This window comes from Microtus oregoni, unplaced genomic scaffold (assembly GCF_018167655.1).
Source record: "Microtus oregoni isolate MIOR12 unplaced genomic scaffold, Mior012 000001F_ref0000356, whole genome shotgun sequence".
NCBI lineage: Eukaryota > Metazoa > Chordata > Mammalia > Rodentia > Cricetidae > Microtus > Microtus oregoni.
This window is the reverse complement of record NW_024543060.1, coordinates 84,346,826-84,370,898: the sequence shown is the minus strand read 5'-3', so window position 1 is coordinate 84,370,898 and position 24,073 is coordinate 84,346,826. Positions and strand designations below refer to the sequence as shown.

Genomic DNA, 24,073 nt, shown 5'->3' with positions numbered 1-24,073 from the left:
AAACATGGAGTGCCCAAGTGTCGCCTGGCACATTTTCTGAAGGCACAATTGCACAGCGGGTAGTGAGAAAACTTGTGGAACTCATTATCCTGGGAAGCTGTGCATGCTGGGAAGTACAAATAGAGGAAAGGAGAGTTCTAGAAGGAGTTTGTGGTGAAAATGAGGGCATATTCCAAGGAGGAGCTTTCAGGTCCAGGCTGATTCGTGCAGGATCACTGTGCCCTCTTCCTTCCCAGTCCCCGGTGCTGCTGACAAGATGCAGGCGGCAGACTGCAAGTCTGAGCCAGAATTAACCGGAGTGTGGATATTTATTTCCTTGTAGCTCACAAAACATCTTTTTAATTCTGAGGGATTTTATTAAGTGCCACATAATCTCTCTAACCTTGTTTTGTCGTCTGTAAAAACGGCACCAGTACAGAGCCGACTTTACGGGGTTATTACAAGCAGAGTGCGAAGCATACTAAATAATTTGTGTCCTAAGTCCCAGCTATTGCTATTATGGGAGAAAACGGTGCCATGGTCCAGCAAACACGAACCCCCTAGGCTGAAAGAGTCAGTACGTTGCCTTAGCACAGGTTTGTGTGAGCCTTCGAATGTGCCCAGCACCGTGACACTGTAGAGATATAAATAATAACGGGTCCTAAGACCCTTTTTGCTGAGTCTTTGATCTAGAACATTCTTCAAGAATGACCATTTAGCGTATTGAAGCACAAATGTAATAACTGTGTAAGAGATAAGATACTATAAATATTTGCATTAGACATGCTCTCTAATGAACACACTATCTCTCGTCAGTATATATATCTGCATATGATTATGTTTAATTGGGCACATGTTGATACCATCCTACAGATTCCTCATGGCTTTTAAAATTAATAATATCTTTTTAGGGGTGACAAAAGAAATTCTTCGCATTTGGTTTCTCTGGCGATCATAATGGCACAGCTACAGTCAACTAGCAGGGTTTTTGTTTGTTTTTTTGGAGACAGAACTCACTATCTAGCCCAACTTTAATTTGCAATTTGCAATCCTCCTGCCTCTGCCTCCTAAGTACTATGATTCCAAGGGTGCTCTACCATGGTTGGCTAAGTAACAGAACCTCTTGCAATAATGCTAAAGTGAAGACTATGGAGACAGTTAAGTTTTGACACCCCCTTGAAAACCGTCTCGAAGGCCTTCAGGCTTAAGTGATTCGGGATTGGAAGTCTTTATTTTCTAGGAAGTGAAAATCTGTGAACTACTGGTCTGTTCACAGAGGTCTTTAGCCGGCAGCACTGGGTTTTGGGGTTCTGCACAAGTGTCTTTGTGGGCACTGATGGGAATTTATGAGCTAGTTGCAATATTTCAAAAAGCAAAATGGAAAAACACGCACAGATTAAACCAGACTTCCAGTATCTTTGCTTTGGGGCGTTGGAATCCTATCAGCTCTGCATGGCAGCACATGCAGTGCCCGGGCTGGCAACTCTGAGATGTCCTTGATAAATAAAGCCTGGGAATGAGAATGGTTACTTAATAAACACAGCTTGTTGAACGGACAAAAGTCTTTCAAATATGGGATCCCAGGGAAGAGACATAATAAGGAGTGTTTCAATGTCAGAGCGAGCCTGCACAGAAGGCTGTGGAAGGTGGAGCAGGCGGTGGGAGGTTCAGATGGGACCATCCTATCGTGATCATTGGATATCAGCGGCTTTTCAAACTGCAAAGAGCAGCGTGGCCTTTTTAAGAGTACTTGATACTGTCGCCGCTACCCTGACACAAAAAGCACATGAAGGACAGACATTGCTCTCCTCCTGAAGAATGACTGAAAGAGAAGAGAGACGAGAAGTGGGGGAAGGGGAAGGGCACCTGTGACATCGTTACATAATCACCTTCCTCATGCGTAGTGTGTTCAATTGGTCATGGGTCAAAGCTATCAGGCCAGGATAGTCATCGTTCACAAGTTTGGAATTTGGTGTCATTTTGCATGGGCTTCAGAATTAGAGCAAATTTTGAGTTCTAGCCCCCTTTAAGATACACACAGACACACATATACATATTATATATGTATGTACAGGTATATCATTGATAACACACATTATGTATTTGTATACATTATAAGTGCATATATGCATCACATATGTATACATATACACATCATATATGTTTACATGTATATCCATACATATATATAATTTATATATACAAACATTTCTATATACACAAACATTACACACACACACACATATACATACATACATACAATCTTCTGAAACTACTTAGCTGTTAAAAGCCTTAGACTTTTCATATGTAAGCTGAGTAGGAATTTTATTAACACATTCCATCAGTATTATTTATTACATCCATGTGTATATGCATACACAACTCTGGGCATATATAGAAAGACCATACAAAGGAAGATGACTCATATATTCTAAGAACTCAATCTAAAATTGTGTTTCCTTTTATTAAAGATGGAGAAAACGTTGAAAGGGCATGGTTTTTATTTCAGTAAGCAGAAACAAGAAAAACTAAAACATCCAGATAAATTAAGAGAGTGTGTATAGAGGGGGTGCTTGACATAAGATTTCGTGGTTCATGAATGTGTATGAGACTGTGGCCGGATATTAACCCCGAGTTCCAAAGCCAGTCCCACTGGGCAAACTCATAAATGCATCTAACCATTCAGTGCCCATACAATAAATGTGTAAATTCAGTTACTTTGCTGATTATGAGCCCATTTGTGAGCCCAGCCCTCCCCCCCCCGAAAAATCTGGCACTGAAAATATAGCCAATAATAAAATTGTCTAAATGGATATTATTTCTCGCTTAGTTACTGATGACAGTTCGTACGGATTTTAATTCCATGTCCATGGCCCTCTGTAGGTTTCCTCAAAGCCTGCAGCGGTATTTCAACGTGGTGGCTCAAAGTAAAAGCTTTGCCACTGGACAGTGACATACGTGAACTATGTCCTGCTCATAAGTCAGAAGCAATAAGCAGCATCTTCGCCTACCTCTTTCCCAGCGGTTAGGTAGATGTAGATGTCCTTCACGGGGTGAGGAACGATCTTGTAGAACACAGGTGTTTCTTCTTTGATTTCATAAATCACCTCCGGACAATTTGAAGTCAAATTCTCCCCGAGCACGACCTTTTGATTTTCAGAAAGAAATATAATTTCTGTTTAGTATTCTGAATATCAGGACAGGAAGTGCCACAGCTTACCCCTGAAGTCACATCCTTCCCTACTCAAGCACCACTGGCCAGCACACCCCTACTCTGAAAAGCCCATCACTGGAAAGACAGCCAATCATCAAGTTGATTAGCTGGGCGGTGGTGGCACCACACCTTTAATCCCAACACTCAGGAGGCAGGGGTGGCAGATCTCTGTGACTTTGAGGCTAGCCTGGTCTACAAAGAGAGTTTCAGGACAGCCAGGGCAGTTTAGACAGAAAAAGTCAGTCTTGAACAACTGAAAATAAAAATAAAATAAAATTGTCTAAATAAGTAGTATTTCTTGCTTCATATATATGTATAATATATATTATATGTATGTATATATGTATATTTGTATGTGTGTATATATAACTAGGTGAGAGAATATATTCCTTAACCATCCTTTCATGACTATCTTTGACAAGGCTGACAATTCCAAGTACAGCGTACCTGTTTGGGCAGGAGACAAAAGTCACCAAAACTTCACTGACAGCCACTCTTCAGTTCTGGGACAGTATTCTCACACGTGGCAGCTTGTTTCCATAGTTTCTGACCAGACTTGGCTGGACCAGAAACCACAAGTAACAGCTTCCTGAGTATCACACCAAGCGTGTGACCTTGAAGCCAAGGCACTGTCTGCTTAACATACATTTGCATGGGTTAATCTGTGGCTCTTCCACAGTTCCACAGAGTCATGCATTTTAAAGTAACCCCGACAAGTTCACTGGGATAGACAAGCGTGTATGTGTTTACATATAAAACAGATGCAGGTGTGAATCAGTATTCTGTAGTTTGGCAATTAAGACACCTGAATGTCATTCATCTTCAGACAACAAACATTTACGGATCGCCTCTATGCTGGCTTGGGGTTTAGGAAAATGACGGTGAACACAATGGGCTACGGGGCAGAGTAGATGAGGGAAAGAAATGCTCCCTCATGAAACGCACACCGCATGGGGGAGGGGGTGGAGGATGGATGGCAGCCTCCTCAATAAACCTGGACTAATATTCATACAATACTGATACAGGATTTCTGTCACCACTCTGCTAGTCAATTGAGAGGATTCAAGCCTGGATAACCCAGATGTGTTTAATAGATCATGGTCCTTTGACCTCCCTAAGATGTACTGCACACGGCACTTAGTATGTTTATGCTTTCTGCAGTGAATAATAAACACTCCTGACAGTGATCTCTAAAGTCTCTAAAGGATGATGGGGTTCCGCAAGGACAATTCTATCCAGATTGTGATAACACTACTAAGCCAATAAACGCTACCCAAAGTTCAGTTTTGTACTACAAACTGCTCAAGATGATTCCAAGGGTCCCCTAGAGATGCCATCACCCCCTAGACATCAGGAAGTAATTTTAAGAACACGAGACCCACACATTCCCAAGAGATGGGATGGATGGATTTTGTTTTTCCACTGGGTTACAGATATTTGTCATCATGTGTGTGTATATGTGTGTGTGTGTGTTTTGTGGTATGGTCAAAAAGGGGGGAATAGATATGATTTTTAAAAAGTAGATTATCGAATCTACTTTCAAAGTAAAAAAGCTACTACTAGTTTTAAATAATTTACATTGGTATTGATTTTTGTATATTAATACAAATTTAAGGTTATTTTTGTTAACACTGTTATGCTTCTACTAGTGTTTAAGATATGTTTTATATTGTTATGAATTTGAAGTTATTGTCCTTTATACTGTACATCTGTTTCTATTTTTGCTTAAGGTATTACCTATATAGCTCATACCTATACAGCTTACTTAATTATGCAATGTAAAATTTTAGTCCTTAAAAGCTATTTAGGATAATAAAGAAATACAGGTTAATAGTCACCCCTAACTATAAAACTTGTATTCGTGTTAGGTTTTCTAGGTATACAGAGATATATTCAGATAGGTATTCTTACTTCAAAGACCTACAGAATATGGCATTTAAAATGTTTAATAGCTTAGACTTTCCTTGACATGAGACATGTCTGCTCCTAGCAGCATGACCTATTTCTAATGAGAATGATGGGCATCAAAGAAATTACATAGGGAGTCTGCTTTCTTTGAAGCATAAACTAGCCATTAAGGCAAGAAACTGCCCTTGCCTAGACTGCTGACAATACACTGTCCAAACTGAACAAGCAGGACACAAAGAAAGGCAACTGTTGAACTTTGCAAAAACAGGGTAGTCGTTCAAATTTTCCTGCTTCTGAAAAAAGGCTGTGAGATATTCTAGGCATGTAGGTCAAAGGTGGATGTCCCAACATTGCTGAGGAACCTTGGGTAACTGTCCAGGCAACCAGCTGTTTCTGTCATTCCTCACACTTTTTGGAAGTTGCTTGCTTGCACTTCCTGCTTACTCAGATATTTTCTTCTCAGGTCTTCGATAGAGTTGAAGACTCGACAGTTACAATTATAGTTCTCTGGAATCTTGGCAAAAAGGCATATATTAGGTATAAACTTTTAACTCTTCAGGAGAGGATAGCTAATGGGGTAATCTCTATAAATTTGCCAATCACTTAGGGACTAGACATAGAGAATGTATTTCTCACTTTATAATTGTTCCAGTTATATGTAGTTTCATTTTCGTTAAGGTTATTACCTTTTCTTTCTTTTGGACAATGCTTGGTAATAATTCTTATTATATATAGTTTTCCTATGCTAGATTTAAGACCCTTCTTAATTAGACAGAAAAGGGGAAATGTTATGATAATTCCGTCACTGGTCCACTAGCCAATTGAGAGGAACGTTTGGTCCAAGAGGAAGGGTTTTCTTTGGGGATGGATGTGACCAAGGAAGAGGCACCCCTTTCCAAGCAAAGAACAAGTGACAGAGGGTGTAAGCATCAGTTTGTGACTCAGTTCAGGTTCCGCCGTTTGTCTTTTAATATTTGTGTATAGATTTTTCTTGATAATAAATGTAAAGAAATAACTTATCAACAACTCAGTTGAAAGTAATGAGTGAGATAAGTTAAAGTGGAGAAGGAGAAAACAGGCTCATGGTAGGTTTTTAAGGACAGTGACACTGATTCAGAATCCACAAGAGTCATTCAGGTTCTGGATGAAACTCGTCTTTTATTTTAATTTATTTTACGTGTGTGGGTCTTTTGTCTGCATGGATAGCTGGGCCCCATATGTATTCCCTGTGCTCACAGAAGCCAGAAGCAGGCACTGGATCCCTTGGGACTAGAATTACAAACAGTTGTGAGCTACCATGTGGGTGCTGGGCATTGAACACGGGTCCTCTGGAAGAGCCGCCAGTGCTCTTAACTGCTGAACCATCTCTCCAGCTCGAAACTTGTTTGTTGGGGGATTTTCTGTGTTTTGTTTAAAGAGGCCCAGTCAGTGCAGAGTCCCTGGAGTAGGAGAGACCAGTATGGTGTGAGCAGAGCAAGATGGAGAAGGGTGGTCATTGAAATAATGCGATAAAGGGGAGGGCATGGGTTCTTCCGCCTGTGTAGATCCCGCCTTTCCCTCTGCAGGGAGAGAAGAAGCCATGAGGACTTGGAACAGAAGTGTGACAGGCAATGAGGTAGGGCCCACGTGTGCAGAAAGTCAGATGAGACTGCGGATGGGGGCCTGGGTTAGACCTGGCTTTACCATTAAGCAGCTGGACCACTTTGAACCAATACCTTATTTAGCTTCCCAGACTACCATTTCCTCATCTATAAACTGGGACTAACAATGCCTTGCTTTGTAGGTTATGTTAAGAACCGAGTAAGAATCATGAGATACTTAACACGTAATTGGTACCCAGTGGATAATAACCTATGGCTAGATTGCAAGTTCCCTTTGGGCAGGGACCAAGTTCTACCCATCCTCACATCTGTTTACCCACCCCGTGCAGTACTGTAAAAAGTGATGGCATCAGCTCTCTTGCCAGTGGGAAGACATCCAGATAGATCACCTAAATTCACACTTTTATCAAAAGCGTTTAACTATTTTTCTGTGTGTTGCGGGGCAGGGTGAGGGTGTGGGTATGTGAGTATGGAGGTCAAAGGACAACTTGTAGGAGACGGGCTCTGCTCTTCCACTATGTGGGTCCCAGGCATTGAACTCGGGTTGCCAGATTTAGCAGCAAGCTCTCTTTACCCCTTGCGCCATCTCATAGACCCAATGCTCACCTTTCAACCAACGTGGATGTTTGTCATATGGTGTATGTGTATTGAAAAGAAAAAAAAAATCAACACCTAAGATTCATTTTGGACAAAGCCAAGTTCACGTATCTATTGAACAGTAACATGCCTATCCCAGCATACCCTACGGCACCTTGACAATTGCCATTTCATTGTTAGTTCTTTATCAGCAGAGCACAGGGAGCAGCTTCCTGTACCCATCAACTCCTGGTACCGCTTCTGAGTCCCCAGTAGATTTGGTGCAGCTAATCGCCAGATTACTCAGCAAAGGCGGCGGCAGCTCAGTCAAAGTCAATCTCGCTAACCAAATATACTAAACGTTACTCTTTAGAAATCCCCCATTCAAATAGCAGCAGTGAGGTCTCAGAGAAGTGAGGAAGAACTGTGGCTCAGGGGAAGCGGCTCCAGAGCCGCGCTTTGCAAGGTGGTAGCCACTGACCACACAGCGCTGTTTAAATTCAACTGAAATTTCAATTTCACCCTCTGTCTGGCCATATTTCAAGGACTCAGGAGTCACCCATAGGTAGTGCTGCTGTACCGGCAAGTGCAGTTGTGAAATATTTCTGTCGGCATAGAAAGTCCTCAACAAGGCTGCCCTACAGAAAAGAGGTAAGTGGCTGGAACCAAACGGGGGGGGGCACTGAGCCCATAAGTGGTCAACTTGTCAGAACTGGCCTAACTCATAACCAACTCATAAGTGACCCTGTGACTGAGCTCAGAATTTAAACAGCTGCCGTGGTTCTGGAAAGGGTGATTTAGAAGTAAAGAGAGGAAGCTTCTTAGATCACAACAAAAAGGCAGACAGAAAGATGCTCACGTAAGCCTCAGGAACGGTTGCTGCTTCGGTCCTGCTTCAGGAAGACATCCCATCAAGCACATCCCTCCCTCGGGAAAGCCCCATGTCAGTTTCTCAATATTAAACACTCCACCAGAGCCAAATCAAATCTTCCATGCTAACATCCACATAGCTGAGGAAGAAGTCACAGAGTAAGCTAAGTGACAGCAAAGCAAACAGGCAAACCCACAACGGGAGTCACTGTAGGACCCAGAACCTGGCTTTTCAGTAAGACAGTGGGAAAGATTACTGTGTGCAGGTGTGTGTGAATGTGTGCCAATGTGTGCATGTGTATGTGAGTGTGCCAAGTGTGAATGTGTGCCAATGTGTGTGTGCACATGTGTGTGCCAGTGTGCATGTGTGTATGTACGTATGTGTGTGAATGTGTGCCAATGTGTGTGTGCACGTGTGTGCCAGTGTGCATGTGTGTGCGCATGTGTGTGTGTCTCTCGGAGGGGCTGCTTTAGGTAAGAGGCAACCAAATGTGCTCCAGACACCAATTTGAACCAAATAATTTCAAGTGTATCTTTAATCAATTGTGAAATTTCAGCCACATTCAGTAGATAATCCTAAGAAATTACAGATAATTTTGTGAACTGTGATAATGACATTATAGTCACAGTTGGGAACATGATAATAATTTTTTCGGGGAGGCATAATGAAATACATTGGGGTAAGTGTCATAGTGTCTCCAATTTGCTTTAAAATAAGAAGAGACATAAAATAATTTAGAAAAGACTCCACCACTCATCTGTGCTCGGTGAGTCGAGAGCCGCGCTGCAGCTTTGGCAGGGTCTCGTGCCATCGACTCCCGCAACACAGCTGGTGTAGATAGGAGGGGTGGGACACAAAGCTGTTTCCTTGACACCTTGAAGATGAGGCACCAGCATCCTTCAACATTCCCAATTAGGGCAGGGAAGCCTTTCTTTCTAAAAAAAAAAAAAAAAAAAAACCAACAATGTCGCCAGGTATGCTTTGCCAGGGTTTCCTAAACAATCTCCCCTCGGCATGGCCTGCTCGCCATCCATGCTGGGTGTGAACAGGCACATGTCCAGGATGGTGGAATTCAGATCCATCTAGAAGAGAACCTAGCATCAATCATGAAAATTATGAAGCATGTGTTCTTGGACCCTGAAGTCTCTCTCTGTGTGTTAACATATGTCCATTGTAGCGCCCTGTTAGAAGTAAAATCCTAAAACCACCTAAATATCAATAATAGGGAATTATACAAACAACAATAGTGCAAAAAAAAAAAAACCAAATTGGGTTATGTAAACAGTAGTATAAAAACAAGAGTACTCTTCAGCCATCAAAATAACTAGAGGGCGCTTTTGTTGTTCATATAGTTTTTAACAAGTCATAGTAAGCATATATTCATGTAAATATAACTGTTTCAACATACATATGTATAATGTGTTATATGTTCAACAAAAATGTGGGAGAGGAAAGGTTAGCCCCATTTTGCTTGTAGGTATCTGTAAGCTCTTGTTAGAAAACTGCCCATGAAACTTCTCTTATTGGTTACACTGGTGAATCTGGAATGGGAAGTTATGAACGAATGGTTTCCATTGTTTATATACTCCCTCAGTTCTTGAGGGTTTTAAACAATGTCCATGTGTTAGGAATAAAGACATGATATAAAGACCTCAACATAAAGCCAGCCATAATGAACCTTATAAAAGAGAAAATGGGAAGTACACTTGAACGCATTGGCACAGGAGACCACCTCCTAGATATAACCCCAGCAGCACAGACACTGAGAGAAACAATTAATAAATGGGACCTCCTGAAACTGAAAAGCTTCTATAAGCAAAGGACATGGTCAACAAGACAAAACAACAGCCTACAGAATGGGAAAAAAATCTTTACTAACCCCACATCAGACAGAAGTCTGATCTCCAAAATATACAAAGAACTCAAGAAATTGGTCATCAAAAAAAAACAAACAAACAAACAAACAATTCAATTAAAAAAATGGAGTACAGACCTAAACAGAGAACTCTCAACAGAGGAATCTAAAATGGTTGAAAGACACTTAAGGAAATGTTCAACATCCTTGGTCATCAGAGAAACGCAAATCAAAACAACTCTGAGATTCCATCTTACACCTGTAAGAATGGCCAAAATCAAAAATATTGATGATAACTTATGCTGGAGAGGTTGTGGGGTAAAGGGAACACTTCTGCATTGCTGGTGAGAATGCAAGCTGGTACAGCCCCTTCGGATGTCAGTGTGGCGATTTCTCAGAAAATTAGGAAACAACCTTTCTCAAGACCCAGTAATACCACTTTTGGGTATATATCTAAAGGGTGTTCAATTGTGCCACAAGGACATGTGCTCAACTATGTTCATAGCAGCATTGTTTGTCATAGCCAGAACCTGGAAACAACCTAAATGCCCCTCAACTGAAGAATGGATAAGGAAAATGTGGTATATTTATACAATGGCGTACTACACAACAGAAAAAAATAACATATTGAATTTTGCAGGCAAATGGATGGAGCTGGAAAACATCATTTTGAGTGAGGTAACACAGACACAGAAAGACAATTATCACATGTACTCACTCATAAGTGGTTTTTAAGCATAAAGCAAAGAAAACAAGACCACAAATCACAATCCCAGAGAACCTAGACAACAATGAGGACCCTAAGAGAGACATACATAGATGTAATCTACATGGGTAGTAGAAAAGAGAAGATCCCTGAGTAAATTGGAACATGGGGATGTTGGGAGAGGGCTGAAGAGGGGGAGGGGAGAGGCAGGGAGGGGAGCAGAGAAAAATGCAGAGCTCAATAAAAATCAAAAAAAAAAAAAAAAGAAAGACACAAGGTTAGGTATGGTGGCACAGACCATTAATTCCAGCATTAGAGAGGCAGATCTTCAAAGTTTGAGGCTAGCCTAGGCCAACCAGGACTATACAGTGAGATTCTGTCTCAAAAATAAAAATAAATAAATAAATAAATAAACTTAAAGTGTAATAATTTTTGAAAAAAAAAAAACCTGCTCTTCTTTTGGCCAGATTATGCAAACAACAACCTTCACACACTGGACAGAGAAAGAACAGGATATTTTCATTTTTCTTCCAAAGATCCCACATGCACTATAGGAAGAGGCCGGGACATCCGCTTGGGCCGTCCTCAGTCTTCTCTCTCAGCGATGAGCACAGGTTTCTCCCAACATCTCCCAGCCCAGCCAGGCCAGGGGTACAGGGGGACCTCAGAGACTTCCAATTGCAGAGTGCGTGAGGATATCTATGCAGAGAGAAGAAACCATAGAGACCAGAGCAAGGGAGACATTCCTCCTTGTGCCTCTGGAAAAGGAAGAGGCTCAGAGGAGCCGCGCAGGAAGCAACCGTGAGTCACAGAGACCCAAAATGGGTGGGTCTCTTTTGCATAAGACAAACCTTATCCAATTCACGCAACACTCCGCTAGGGCATGATGCGGATTTTTATTTATTGCTTCCAGCATATGACCTTAATATAGATCTAATATGAAGTCACTCTGTGCCTCCTCTGTGGATATTCTCACATCTTCCTCACCATCCAGCCTGACCTCCTCTGAGGAGCTCTCCTGGCTCTCCTGCCTCTCCACTGGGCCCACTGTCTTTTTTTCTCCATCCCTCTTGGCTTCTTCTCAGGATCACACGACTTCAGCCTTGGGTAATTAACTTGCTTGATTTCTGCCTTTGCTCCCCCTACACACTCAGCAGACTTCTCTCTTTGGCTAACTTCTGTAGCTCCTGTTTTGAGATAGGTGTCTCACTATGCAACCCTGGGTATCCTGGAACTCCCTCTGAATACCCGCTGACCTCTGACTCACAGAGATCCTCCTGCCTCTGCCTCCCAAGTGCTAGGATTAACGTACACAGCTCTTTTGAATCACCTTCGTATCCAAGTAACCAGAACAGTGCCTGGTATAGAACAGGCTGCAGGAAAATATTAAATGAAATGCTACTTTCTTGGCGTTCAAGATTTTGTAAAGCTCATCACATTCTTCCAGCCAAGGCCTGTGTAGAAAACAAATGTTCCCTGATGGAGAATTTCAGTTCATGTCAACATGTTGTTTCTCTTGACATCTTCCTGAAGCCGCATGGTAGGCTATTAACTAGCCCTGGGATTTTTTGTTTCATGCGAAAAAAAAAAAAATCCCAGTCATGCTGCTAAAATCAAACAAGCAGAGATTTCCACACCACACAGTCACAGGACAGCTCCGTGCCACACAGTAAAGATGAAGAAGAGAAGGGGGGGGGGCAACTAAGCAAAACACTATTTCTTTGTTCCTTTCTGATTGTTGTGAGATTGAAAAGCCATGTCCAACAAGCTAAGATGTCTTAAACCAAACTTTTCTTATTTCTCCTCCTCTGAAGAAGAACTGAGCTTATCTGTAGAAGGGTAAATGAGCCAATTGTCTTGTTTATTCTTCCAATCAAAAAGTTTTTGAGAAACACTGGGAAGGAAACTACCCTACACACACAAAGCAATTATCTAATGCTGTGTTGTGGGCCTTTGTAGTTAGGAATGATACTGCTAACGCGTGAAGATGCTCGGTCTCTCTCTCTCTCTCTCGTTTCCAGTCTACTTGGTTCCCAATATGTAGTTAGGAAAGTACAAAGTCCACGGCCTGAACTCTGAATTCCAGACTTGAGTATTACTTGAGAGTCACCGTTCCAAGTCAGGGAGCCCCCAGACTCACGAGCCCTAAGGTGTGAAATGGAGTGAACTTGAAATAAGCTTCCTATGACATTCTAAACAGCCAACCACGGAGCCCATTTCAAGCTTGACACTTCCTGTGGTTTCTACTATCTGGTTCATTACCTTTGCTCAGCCCTCCCCTCCCCCCACCAGCTCCAGGCCTGTCACAGGTTTGTCTTTTTCTTCTTCTTCTTCTTCTATTTTTACATTCTGTGGGAGTACTGTAAAATATTACATTTTTAAAACTTTCTCTTATGTTCACTTGAGAACCTTAATAGCCAGAAGTCCAGCAAGATTCTTGGGGAATTTCTAGCAGAATGCTGGAATTGACTTGATTTGACTCCGTGGCCTAGAAAAATGAAGAGTCATTTGTAGGAACAGAGTATGGCCGGTACTGGCAGCCTCGCCAGTTCTGGTGCAGCAAACGAGAAATACCCTTTTGCCGTTTATGTGGGCAGAGAAAATGACACAGCTTCCTGTACCTCAGCACCAAGGAAGTTGGGAAACCCGAGTTCCCCTATGGGGGGGGGGGGGGAGTCATTCAAACAATATGAGCACAGAATGCTTGCTGGGGAAAAGCCAAGTTCTACTGGGAGTGCAGAGGTCACTGGCAGCCCTAAGAAGAGGGGGCTCATCCCTCAACTGCCAGAAACAGTTGTCCCCAAATAGGAAAACACTGGAAAACACAGAAACCATAGCCCCTTCTCAGAAAACCTCAAACGCTGGTGTCTTGGGATCGGCCCAGACACCTCAATATCAGACAGAAAAGTTCATAGCTCATCCCAAGCACTCTGTCAAGCTCTACAGATCACGTTTAAACTGTAAATGCAGTATGGCTAGAGGATAAAAGCTTGAACTCTAGGGACCGATCTTTCCCCCATTTAAATCACCTTGAATGGGCTACCTAACGCCCTAAAGCCCCAGGATTTCTCACCGATGAAGTGGGGATGGCCATGGTATTGACTCGTAAGGATTAAGTGAATTAACCCATGCAGATGCCAATTCAGGAGGGAGGTGCATAGTCAGAGCTCAGAAATGCTGGCTATTATTATTTCTCACCCGCTACCTCTACCTTCTTATCTTTTTTTGCTTGGAAGAAAGGTTAATGGGCAGGCAGAAAGTCACCAATTTCAAATTTCATAAATTTCATGCATATCCCCTTATTACTTATTGTACCGCCTGGAGAAGTTCAAACTCTTCCACTCTGCCCTTGAGATAAGGAGAATATTCTACAGGCCCAGAGTCAGCCCAAAGGAATCCGAATCACATGGCAGACTCTTCCACAGTTGGGGAACGCGACGGCATGTGTTCCTATGACGGCATACCCCGTGTGACACATGCCATGTGGATTTCCAAACACTGAGTTCAGAGTCGGCACACTTTTCCGCCAATTTCAGTGGAGATGCTGACAACATTTAAAAAAAAAAAATTGGAGAGGATGCAGAATGGGGAAACGATGGGGGCGGGGTGGGCATGACTTGCTGCGTGACCACAAAACACCTGCTGAGAAATTGGTAGGGTAGGACCTGCGAGTTCCACATTTCTCCAGTTTCCCTACAATTTTTCAAAGGCAGAAGGAGGGCAATAAAGACACTGACGAACCATAAAGTCTCCAGGTTTTTCACGGTTCGTCGCTGAAATATTACCTCTGGAAGTAGTGCCGTCTTCCTGGAGTGGCAGGGCCGGTTTGAGGTGGGGGAGCTCTAAAGACTTTTTTTTAAAAAAAAAAAAATTGATCCAGTATCTAGGTACAAGTTCAAAACTGTGTTCCCGCATAACAGAACATGATAGAGCTATTTAAAAATACTGTTTACAAAGGGTTTGCGGCAGCATCTTAATAGAAGCCTCTTTGCTCGTTAGCTGAAGGAGAGAAGGATGCAGAACTGGATAGGGGCTGACCTCAACTATGCAAAAAAAGAATCCAAAATGCTGACAGCGGTTGTCTCTATATGACGCAATTAAGGATCATTTTTTTCTTTGCCTTCCTTTCCGTCCCAACCCCCCAACCCTGCAACTCTCTACGTGAGACTACAGTTCTTTCACAAGCAGGAAAAAAGAAATCATTTAAATAGCATGAGGTTTAAAATGGCACCAAATTATATTAAAACTCCATGAGGTTTGCAGAGATTTAAGAAGTCGGGTCTTTGCTGGCAGTGGCAAAAACAGCAACTGGCTGCCGGATGCCAGCCTCACACTCAGCCAGGCATATACTACGGTGCCTGGCACATGTCAAAATGCCTTCGCCTCTTGATCACTGCGAAACTGATGAGTCAGGCTGTGGGAGATCCAAGCCCTTTCTTCTCCCTCTCCTCCCACTGTCTGCAGCAGGATGGGCTTTGTTTTCTTTTTTTGGTTTCTTTGGGGGGGGGGTGGCACTCATTAGTACTTCCACATTACGGCTCAGAAGCCGAGAATGTGTCTGTCTCTCTGTGTTCATCTTCTCTAACAGTTCTGGAGACAAGAGTGACAAGACAGAAGTGAGGTGCTTCTGAATAGAGGAATCTAGGGGTTATCTATGCCCAAACCTGTCTTTTTGTGGGGCAGGGGGTTCTCTCAAGTAATTTCAATGGCTACAGCCAAGAATCTGCACATGGGGTACAAGAGGGAGTCTAAAGGAAACTCCCATACGGGTCATGTGTGGGGCTTTTACCCCTTACAACCTCCTGCTTTGGGAGGGAACTATTCCAGGAGACAGAGTCGGGGCAGGGTGGGGGTTGATCCTCAAGAAGTAAACCAGGGTCAGGTGAGAGGTCCCCTCAACCACAGGAACCCCAGTAGGACTGGGATCCCTCCAACACACTCTCTACTTTCTGAGAGTCCCCCAAGGAAAGAGCTGCAAGGTCCCTGTAGCTGGGGGATATGACTCTAGCCTTTGAAGTTGTCCCAAGTTCAAATCCCTTCACTGCTCTTTGGCATCTTTCGCCAGTCACTTAGCAACTCTAGGCCTCCATGCTTCTGCCTGTAAAATGGGGTTGTGAGAGCTGAATTAGTTAGAGACAGAGGTAGAGGGACTTCACATGTGGGAAACACCATGAAAGTGTTAAGTCACAAAATGAAAACAAAATGCCAATCTATCCTTGTTAACTGAATCCTGAAAATGAGATGGGGGTGTTAAAGTGGTACCCCATATCCTGAGGACAGGGGGACTAAGTCTCAGCTGCCTCTCCATTAGTAACAGCATGAAGCTGCAACTTGGTCCCGACCCCTGGCTCCCAGCAAGCCTGAAGTGGACAGCTACACACGAATGGCTGAATTGAACCCACAGGACAGGGAAGCCAGGCCATCCCATGGGGAGCTATTTATAGGCAAGTCTTCCTTCACCTCCAATCCTCCATGTGACAGGCTGGTAGGCTCGGCTTGGGGAAACAGTGCTCTTGTCAAAACACTTGTCAAAAACATCCCAAATCTGAAGAGATAATTGGAAAGGAGACCCAGGAAGGATGGATAGAAATTTCTTCTGCGGGGCTAATGGGCCTCACTGGCCTAACTGGGTTATAGAATGTCCACGGGCATCCCTGGGTGAGTGTACAATGATTGGTGTGTATCTACCTCTCCTTTCCCTGGGAAATGAAGCTAGCATGGCAGGAAAGATGATCGATGTATATTTAAAAAGAAGGTATACACAAACAAATTCCCTCCCATATGTTACTGGGTTTACTCCAAAGGAAACAGAGCCAATCAAATGCCTACCCGGCACTCGGCACCATGTCAGACTGAGGGGGATTCATGGCCCCTTTTACAAGAAGCTTAAAATCCAGTTGGCAGGGCAAATGTGAACCAGAGAGGCTAGGTAGGTATCAAGGCATGACCTTGGTAACAAGTCAACGATGAGGCTGATAGTGAGTAGCTCGGGAGACAGGGAGAACAAGATGCCTCTAGCGACACTATCAAAGAGAAGGTGGGGTTTGGGCCAAATACAGAGAGCTCAGCAAATCACAGAATAAAAAGAAAAAGAAAAAAAACAAAACAGGCTGGGGGTAAGGTATGATTGAAGTGCAGACACAGGAGGGACATATACAAACTTGGTTGGAGGAAGGCTATGGGTGCAAAGACCGAGTTCCTGGCTATCAGAGATGGAAATAATTTTTTTTCCTGGTTTGTCTAGTATAATCTCATTTTACAGCTGGAGAGATGGCGGCTAAGAGAGGCTAAATGATCCGCCTAAAGGCACAGCTGGCCGAAGAGGGACAGAAGCTGGCAAACCAGACCCACCGGCATTCAATTAAGAATCTGCGCTGAGTGTCAACTGATCGGCTGCCGAGAGAGGTCAAGCCGCGTCTAGGGTGAACCAACACGATTCCCAGCAATGACTGTCACTGGAGGCCACTGGAGACATGCAGTTCAGGCTTGCTAATGACACTGACAAGAGGATCACGGGATGATTTCAGAAGAGTCCCTTGGTGGGTCTGTTGGCTTTCTCCTCCTCCACGTTGTCCCTTCCCCCAGGTGATTAAAAAAAAAAAAATCCTCAACTTGACCAGGGACCATCTATATGGTGGGGGAAATGGTCCTATGAGATGCAAGTCCAGGGAGTCTCAAAGAATTTCAAATTTCAAACCTCTCTCCTTGGCATATGTGGGCACAAAGGGCAGAAAGCAAACCCCCTCTGAGGGTGGTGAGTGGGATGGAGGGGGGAGGGCGTGCCTGTTTTTCTTCTTCCTCTTTTCAAGCCTGTAATCGCTCATCTCTTTGAAGTTGTGAGAAATCAGGTGCTTTGTACATTTCCCGTGTAAAGGAGTGAGAACTCAAAGGTTAAATGTCTCAGGAAGGTGAGTCAGGGACTCGCATTCAGCAGCTAAGAGTAAGGAAAGGGCCCCTGTGTGGCTCATTCCCAGAGTACAGGCGGCTGGTGCCTCATCGCAGGCTGAGGGTGGCGGCGGGGGAACAGAGACTACATACAGATTCCTAAAATTTCCTCCAAGTCTTTTCGTGGCAGGGGTCTCTATGGCATTAACGAAGCAATCTTAGGGGTACGGTCTCGCATAGAACTCAGGAGCAGGATTGAAAATTAAAAACAGACAGGCAACAAGTGAACCTTTTTAAAAGGAGACATTTGAAGAAACACAGAGAAACCAACCTTAAGTAACTGGCCGTCTCCAGTCCCCAAGAACAAGACAGTCCTGTTCATCACCATGGTGCCGTAAACAGACGTCAGGTCAGAGTGGATCAACGTAGACGACGCAATTGGCTGGACCTGTTCGGGCCGGTCATCAGCTTTCTGCACAGAAATAAACAAGGGGGGAAAAACTTTTTTAAACTTAAGTACTTCTCTTCATACTGCTAAAATACCACTCAGGAGCTCTTAGGATGTCTGCATTTCTGAACCCTAGATACATTCTCTTCATCGGGATTCTTGGGAACAGCTTTCACCGCTTCCTCTGCCAACTCACCATGCTGGCCCGAGCCAGGGAAAATGACGCACAGAACTGCGTATTCACACGTACTGGTTGCCAGCACTGAGCTGGCCATCCACTCCACATGCCTGACACCCCCCAAACACACACACACACACACACACAGAGAGAGAGAGAGAGAGAGAGAGAGAGAGAGAGAGAGAGAGAGAGAGAGAGAGAGAGAGAGAGACAGTTTAATCTATATAGCAGAGTTCTACATTATTGCCAGGAGAGAACCCATTTCTGAATCGGGGGTAGACGCCGTACTGGACGCCGGGTTCATTCTAAGATGAACTATAATGTAGCTCCTTTTAGCTAGGCATGCGCTTCTGTGACTGGCTCAGACTACCCTATTGGGTAGCAGGAGACTATCAGTAGGCCTCCGGAGAGGAGGGATTCTGATAGTGCACCATGAAGCCTAAAGACTAATCCAGAGGGCAGAAGGCAGCCAGAGCTGGGGTGGGTGGTAAGACCCGGCTAATGAGGAACTGAGTAGGACTGGACCCTGATCTAAGCCCCCTAAAGCGGAAGTGAAAAGCGCAAGCCCTCAACCTAAACGCATTTCAATTGTCAGGCTTTGAGCACATGGAATCATATGCTTGCTCCTGCTCATTAACTAAAGGCCCCCTTTCAACCTGGGACCCAGAGAGTGTCAAGCAAAATGTCTTTCCCTTTTTTTGTTTAAAAGGAATGAAGGGCCCCATGCTGCTTCCTGCCTCCAATGACAGGAAGCTGAGTTTGTTCCACAAATCTCTGGAAGAGAGGGAGCTGAGAGAGGGAGGGAGCTGAGAGAGAGCCGTTGCCCAGTGCAGCTTCTGAACAAAGTGTGATAGCACACTTTATCTGCCAGAGCCCGGTTCCCAACAGTACTATGGTTTTCAAAGACACATTTAAACTCCAGCCAATGAGAGAGCCGGCAAACATCAGTAAGCATCACAGTGGTTCCTGAGTTGGGACTGTTTGGGGGGTGGAGAGGTGGGCAGGGGGAGCCCAAGACTTATTAACTGGGGGGTGAAGAGGTGGGTAGGGGGAGCCCAAGACTTATTAACTTCATTATATTATTGCCAACAGTGTTTATGCCTTTCAATTTATGTCTTATTAAATATTCATTCTTTTTAAACCCACCAAGTTTCATTAACATCTAAACTCAATGGATTCGTGGAGTAAATTGATTTCAGAAGGCTCTAAAGTACCATCAATACTTCTCTGTTGATGTTGTTCTGTGAGCCAGGATAGCATCCTTCAATACCCCATCACCTTTGCAAGGAAGGAATGTCATAACCTGAGAGAGGACTCATTTGCATAAAATGTTCTATAGTGAACTCCCTGGAAGGAGACTTTTGGAATGCCCATTAGAGATTGATGCTTCCCATGAAAAGACAGTGTATCTCGTGTGGTTAGGGAAGGTGGGGAGCTATCCTGTTAAAACTAGAGTTAAGGGAAAAGGATCTCTGAGGATCTGGGGACTGGAACAATAGGCTACTGTTTAGATAAGGAAGCCTCATGATATGAGTAGAAAAAAAACATTGGATGACCTTTAAGTTAATAAAAAAAGAAAGAAAATCCCCACATACACATGACACATCCTGACTTAAAATAAAACCAGAACTGACCAGATGTAAGGCCAGTTTATTGTGCTTATTATTTTTTATGAAATTTTTGAGTGTCACAAGGCTATATCAGGGAATCGGGCAATATTTCCGAGCTTCTAGAATGTTCTCACACTACTCTTATTTTTGAATCGTGGACTGCACTTCTTGTCATCTCACAACAGAAAAAGGGTAAAGGCTATGGCATTATGGATTATCTCTAAGTACCAAATGGGACCGGAGTCTTAGGTCTGGTATGGAATAGGAACCAAATAGCTGTTCCTATTCCAGTAGACCATGAAGAGTGATGTCATGGGAGGCCTTTGCTGAGGCTGGGTGAGATAGCCTGCTTGCCAAAGATTGGTCCCAAATCACATAGGCTGGTCAGAAGCTAAAGGGGAACAAGGGGAAAATTGTTCCCAGATTACAATCTCCTGTGTCCTAGTGTTGACTTCTGACCTCTTCCCAAAGATGCAGCTTTCCAAACTAAGCCCTAGACCATTAGCACAGCTACGGAACACAGTCACTTAAGCAGTATCATGGCCTGGTGGGATGAAACACCACCTGGGACGAGCCTGTCTTTGAACTCAATCCTTAGTCATTGAATGACCTGGGTGATTTATTTAATCAGTGTGGGGCCTTTATCTACTGTCTGACTGGTAGGCTAGTGGTGGTGAAGGACTCACAAGTACTGGTGCACTAGGTAGTACAGGTAACACTACCTAGTACACCAGGAGTCACAGTGGGCTGGATGACATCCATTTTATCACCTTCCCTGACGAAAGTGGTATAGGACCGCGAACCTGTGTTGCGCATGGAGCCTGTTATTCTCTAGCCGAGCTACTTTCAACCCACTGTTTCAGCCTCTAGATCAGCCGTTCTCAACCTGGGGGCCACAATCCTTTTGGGGTCACCTCTCAGATATTTACATTATGATTCATAACAGTAGCAAAAAAAATTACAGTCGGGAAGTAGCAATGAAGTCATTTTAGGGTTGGGGGGGGTCACCACAGCATGAAGGACTGTGTTAAAGGGTCTCAGCGTCAGGAAGGTTGAGAACCACTGCTCTATAGCATGGAAGGGTTGCTAGTAACACTTCTTCTCAATGGTTGTTACAAGGACTAAAGGAGCTAGTGGACAAGTCTCAGGAGAGTTTGGTAAAGCGCCTGTCACACAGGAAGGAAAACAGGTGAGCTGTGCTTGCTGTCACTGTTTGGAAATGCAAACGGGTACTACTGCACCCAAGGCTGTACCCTTGGTTTCTACCCTCTTTGCCAAAAGGCCTCAAATGTTCTCCAGATCACAATAAGCTGAGCTGGCAGAAACCGCAATCAGTCCAACCAAACGGCAATTTCAGTCACCACTGCCAGACACTCGCTCTCCTACCTCATGGAACTGTGGGTTCACCCCCAGTGAGATATCAGGCACTCGTCGGAAGGGCTCCTAGGACTTAGTTATCCTAGAACAAAAACTCTGAGGGGAAGCCATGGCCTCTTTCTCACTCCTCCCCTTGGAATACAGTTGCATGATGTAGAGACTGTATAAAATTGTATGGGCGTATAAAAAGTATAGAATATACATCACGTGTGGAAAAAGGAAGACATTTTGCTTCCATCAAATCCAAGACGGAGGCTGAAAACCAGCACGCCGAGATTAGCACAGGAGAAAAGAACGGACCCTAGGTTCTTGGGGGGCGGAACAGACTAGGGTGACCACAGCTGTCGCGTTAAGCCACTGTCAATCAATTTTCTGCAAACCCCGGTTTAAGAAATGAGACTCATAACTTGTTGGATCAGGCAGCGGACCAGCTGGGAGGTTCTTAGACACAGTCAGAACTTTGTAGCTAATTATGACCCAGGAAGAAAATAGGAGGAGGCTTGGGCAACCAGAAAGCTCCAAGGACTGGTCAGGCTGAATAGAAATGGACTCTTTTATGCTAGAAACGCAGAAATGGACAGGTCGCTGTGAATGGAGGAAGGAACCCTCAGAAGGCCTTTCTTAGGCTTGTTTCAGCCAATGGAAACAAAAGACAGACGGGCCCCAGAGGAACCCCCTCACAAAAGTGAAGTTAATACCTGGGGAGTCGAGCAGAAAAGGGGGGGAAATTGTAATTGTGCAGGCAGCCCCCCCCCCCCCCCCCCGTGTCCAGAAATTGTTCTTTCTCTGTTTCCCCTCTGGCCTATTTTCTCTTTTGCCCTTCTCTCCCTTTAGGGCATAATTGTTAATGTCGCTCTCAGCCCATTCTGTCTAGTTTATTATGTGTAATTTCTCTTGGAGCCCCAGCCTCTGCTTGTTCATCTATGTGTAACAAGGTTAATGCCTTGTAATGATGCTTTTGCCACTTCTGTCTTTCATGGGAAAAAAAATTCAATCTCGATTTAGCTCCAAGCCTTGTCGCCCTTTGGGCTTTCTTGGTTCCCTCGTTGTCGTCCTTCTGCTTCTCCTTCCTGCTATGTCTAACCATAACCACACACCCACAGCCTAGCCCTCGCCGAGGAGAAACTTCTCTCAGTCAGAGGCAAAAGGGCCCTTGACTCAAATGATGTTTAGACTGAAAGACAGAGGTTTGCACGCAACACAGCAACCTGGGATGGGGGTGGTGTGTGTGACAGTGGACGTACGTGTGTGTGTGTGTGTGTGTGTGTGTGTGTGTGTGTGTGCATTCAGGTCAGGCGTACACAGGGAGCAGGGAGCATATCCAAAAGCAATAGGTTTGCCTTCCTTTATGGCGACTTCTAACTATTTTGTTGAGAGTAAACACCACAGTTGTATTCCACATAACTCCAGGGGCCACCACCAAGCCACGATTTCTAGGGTGTGAAAGGCAAAGGCCCAGCCTTAGCTTTGTCTCCACACGTGAGCAATGATGCCACGTGAGGTACCCGATGACGTCTTTGTGGTAAGAGATACAGGAAATGTCCACAAAGCTGGGACTCCAACGCTGGGCACCAAGAGAGAGTGGAGCCTTTCTCTCAAACCCATTGTTAGAAAGACTTCTGAATGCTGGGTTTTCCTTCTTAGACAAAAGAGAGTGCCAGCTGGTGCTTATTAATTTCTCAGGCTGATAAGATGCTCTCTTGGGCCATTCATTTTATATTCTGTTCCCAGGGGTTACCCTGGTTTTCAAACAATGCCTCCATATTTGCTACTTGTGACTCACCAGGAAGCCACTTACAGTTAGGAAACCTCTGCATCCAAGTTCTGGTCCCTGCTCTACACTTACAGCTGGCTGGATCGGGGCAAGGGGGCTCCTTCAGGTCACCACACTGTACAATGGACACATCCCTACCTCATGCCCTGCCTAGTCCCAGCATCGCCATGAGAATCAAATGACAGCAAAGCAGGGCAATCATTAGGAAATCATCCTCATCAAGCTAAAATAAAAAATGTGGGGGAAAAAAAGCTTTCACTCGAGATGAAGTGGAACTTTATCAGCTGTTCAGGCTGCCCATGTCCCACATACTCTTCTGGAATATATATTGATTGGGTCTAAGTTTATGGCATCTGTGAGACCATCTGAAGGGAAAATTTACCCAGGGATTCTAATTCGTAGGAAAAGCCCAACGTGTGCAGGAGGTTGATGCAGTAAGAGAGGAGTTGAGGGGCAGAAGCGGGTGACGCCGTCTCCGGGTATAGCTCACCTGGAGAGGGCACTGGAAAGATGCGTATATTTCACACCCGCTCTCCCGTTTTGCCCTGCGTCCTCCACCTCCTAATCCCACCTGATGCTCTGAGACTTTTATCCTTCCTTCCTGCTTTCTTTCCTATTTCACCCCCATCTCAATCTCTTTCCTTCCTTCTGACCGATTTCAGCAAAAATACTTTTGAAAAGACAGCTAAAATCGTTCCCCTAACGTTGGGAGTGGCAGGTTCCAGCATCTCTATCCTGATCCACTACTCTCTCTCTCTTATAACCACAGCCTGCCCTGCATCTTTAAACTGAGGAAGATGGTCTACCAACATCTGTCCACAAAGGAGTTAATATTGTTCTGGGTGGGATAATTTTCATTATGAGGCATGTCTCATGGGATACACACCTTTTTAGCATCTTGGGTCTCTGTCCACAAGATGCCAGACGCACCCTCTACAAGCAGACTAGTGCCAACTCCCTTCCCTTACCTCTCTAAATACACTACTTTAATTGTGCAATGAGAACCACCAGAATCCACGCATGGCTTCAGAGTTGCTGAAAAATGGCATCCAGACTCTTTCTGCTCACCTTGTCCATCAATACTCTAGCAC

The 24,073-nt window shown here is 44.2% G+C and overlaps 1 protein-coding gene across 1 annotated transcript in view; it reads right to left on the bottom strand.

Annotated features, from left to right (window-relative positions):
* Plxnc1 (plexin C1) overlaps nt 1–24,073 on the bottom strand; it is a 148,398-nt gene that overhangs the window by 107,418 nt on the left and 16,907 nt on the right. The window contains exons 2-3 of the mRNA XM_041673541.1: nt 17,927–18,067; nt 2,991–3,125 (exon numbers count right to left, since the gene is read on the bottom strand). Of these exons, the coding sequence (XP_041529475.1) occupies nt 2,991–3,125; nt 17,927–18,067 (276 nt within the window). The remainder of the gene's footprint in view (nt 1–2,990; nt 3,126–17,926; nt 18,068–24,073) is intronic.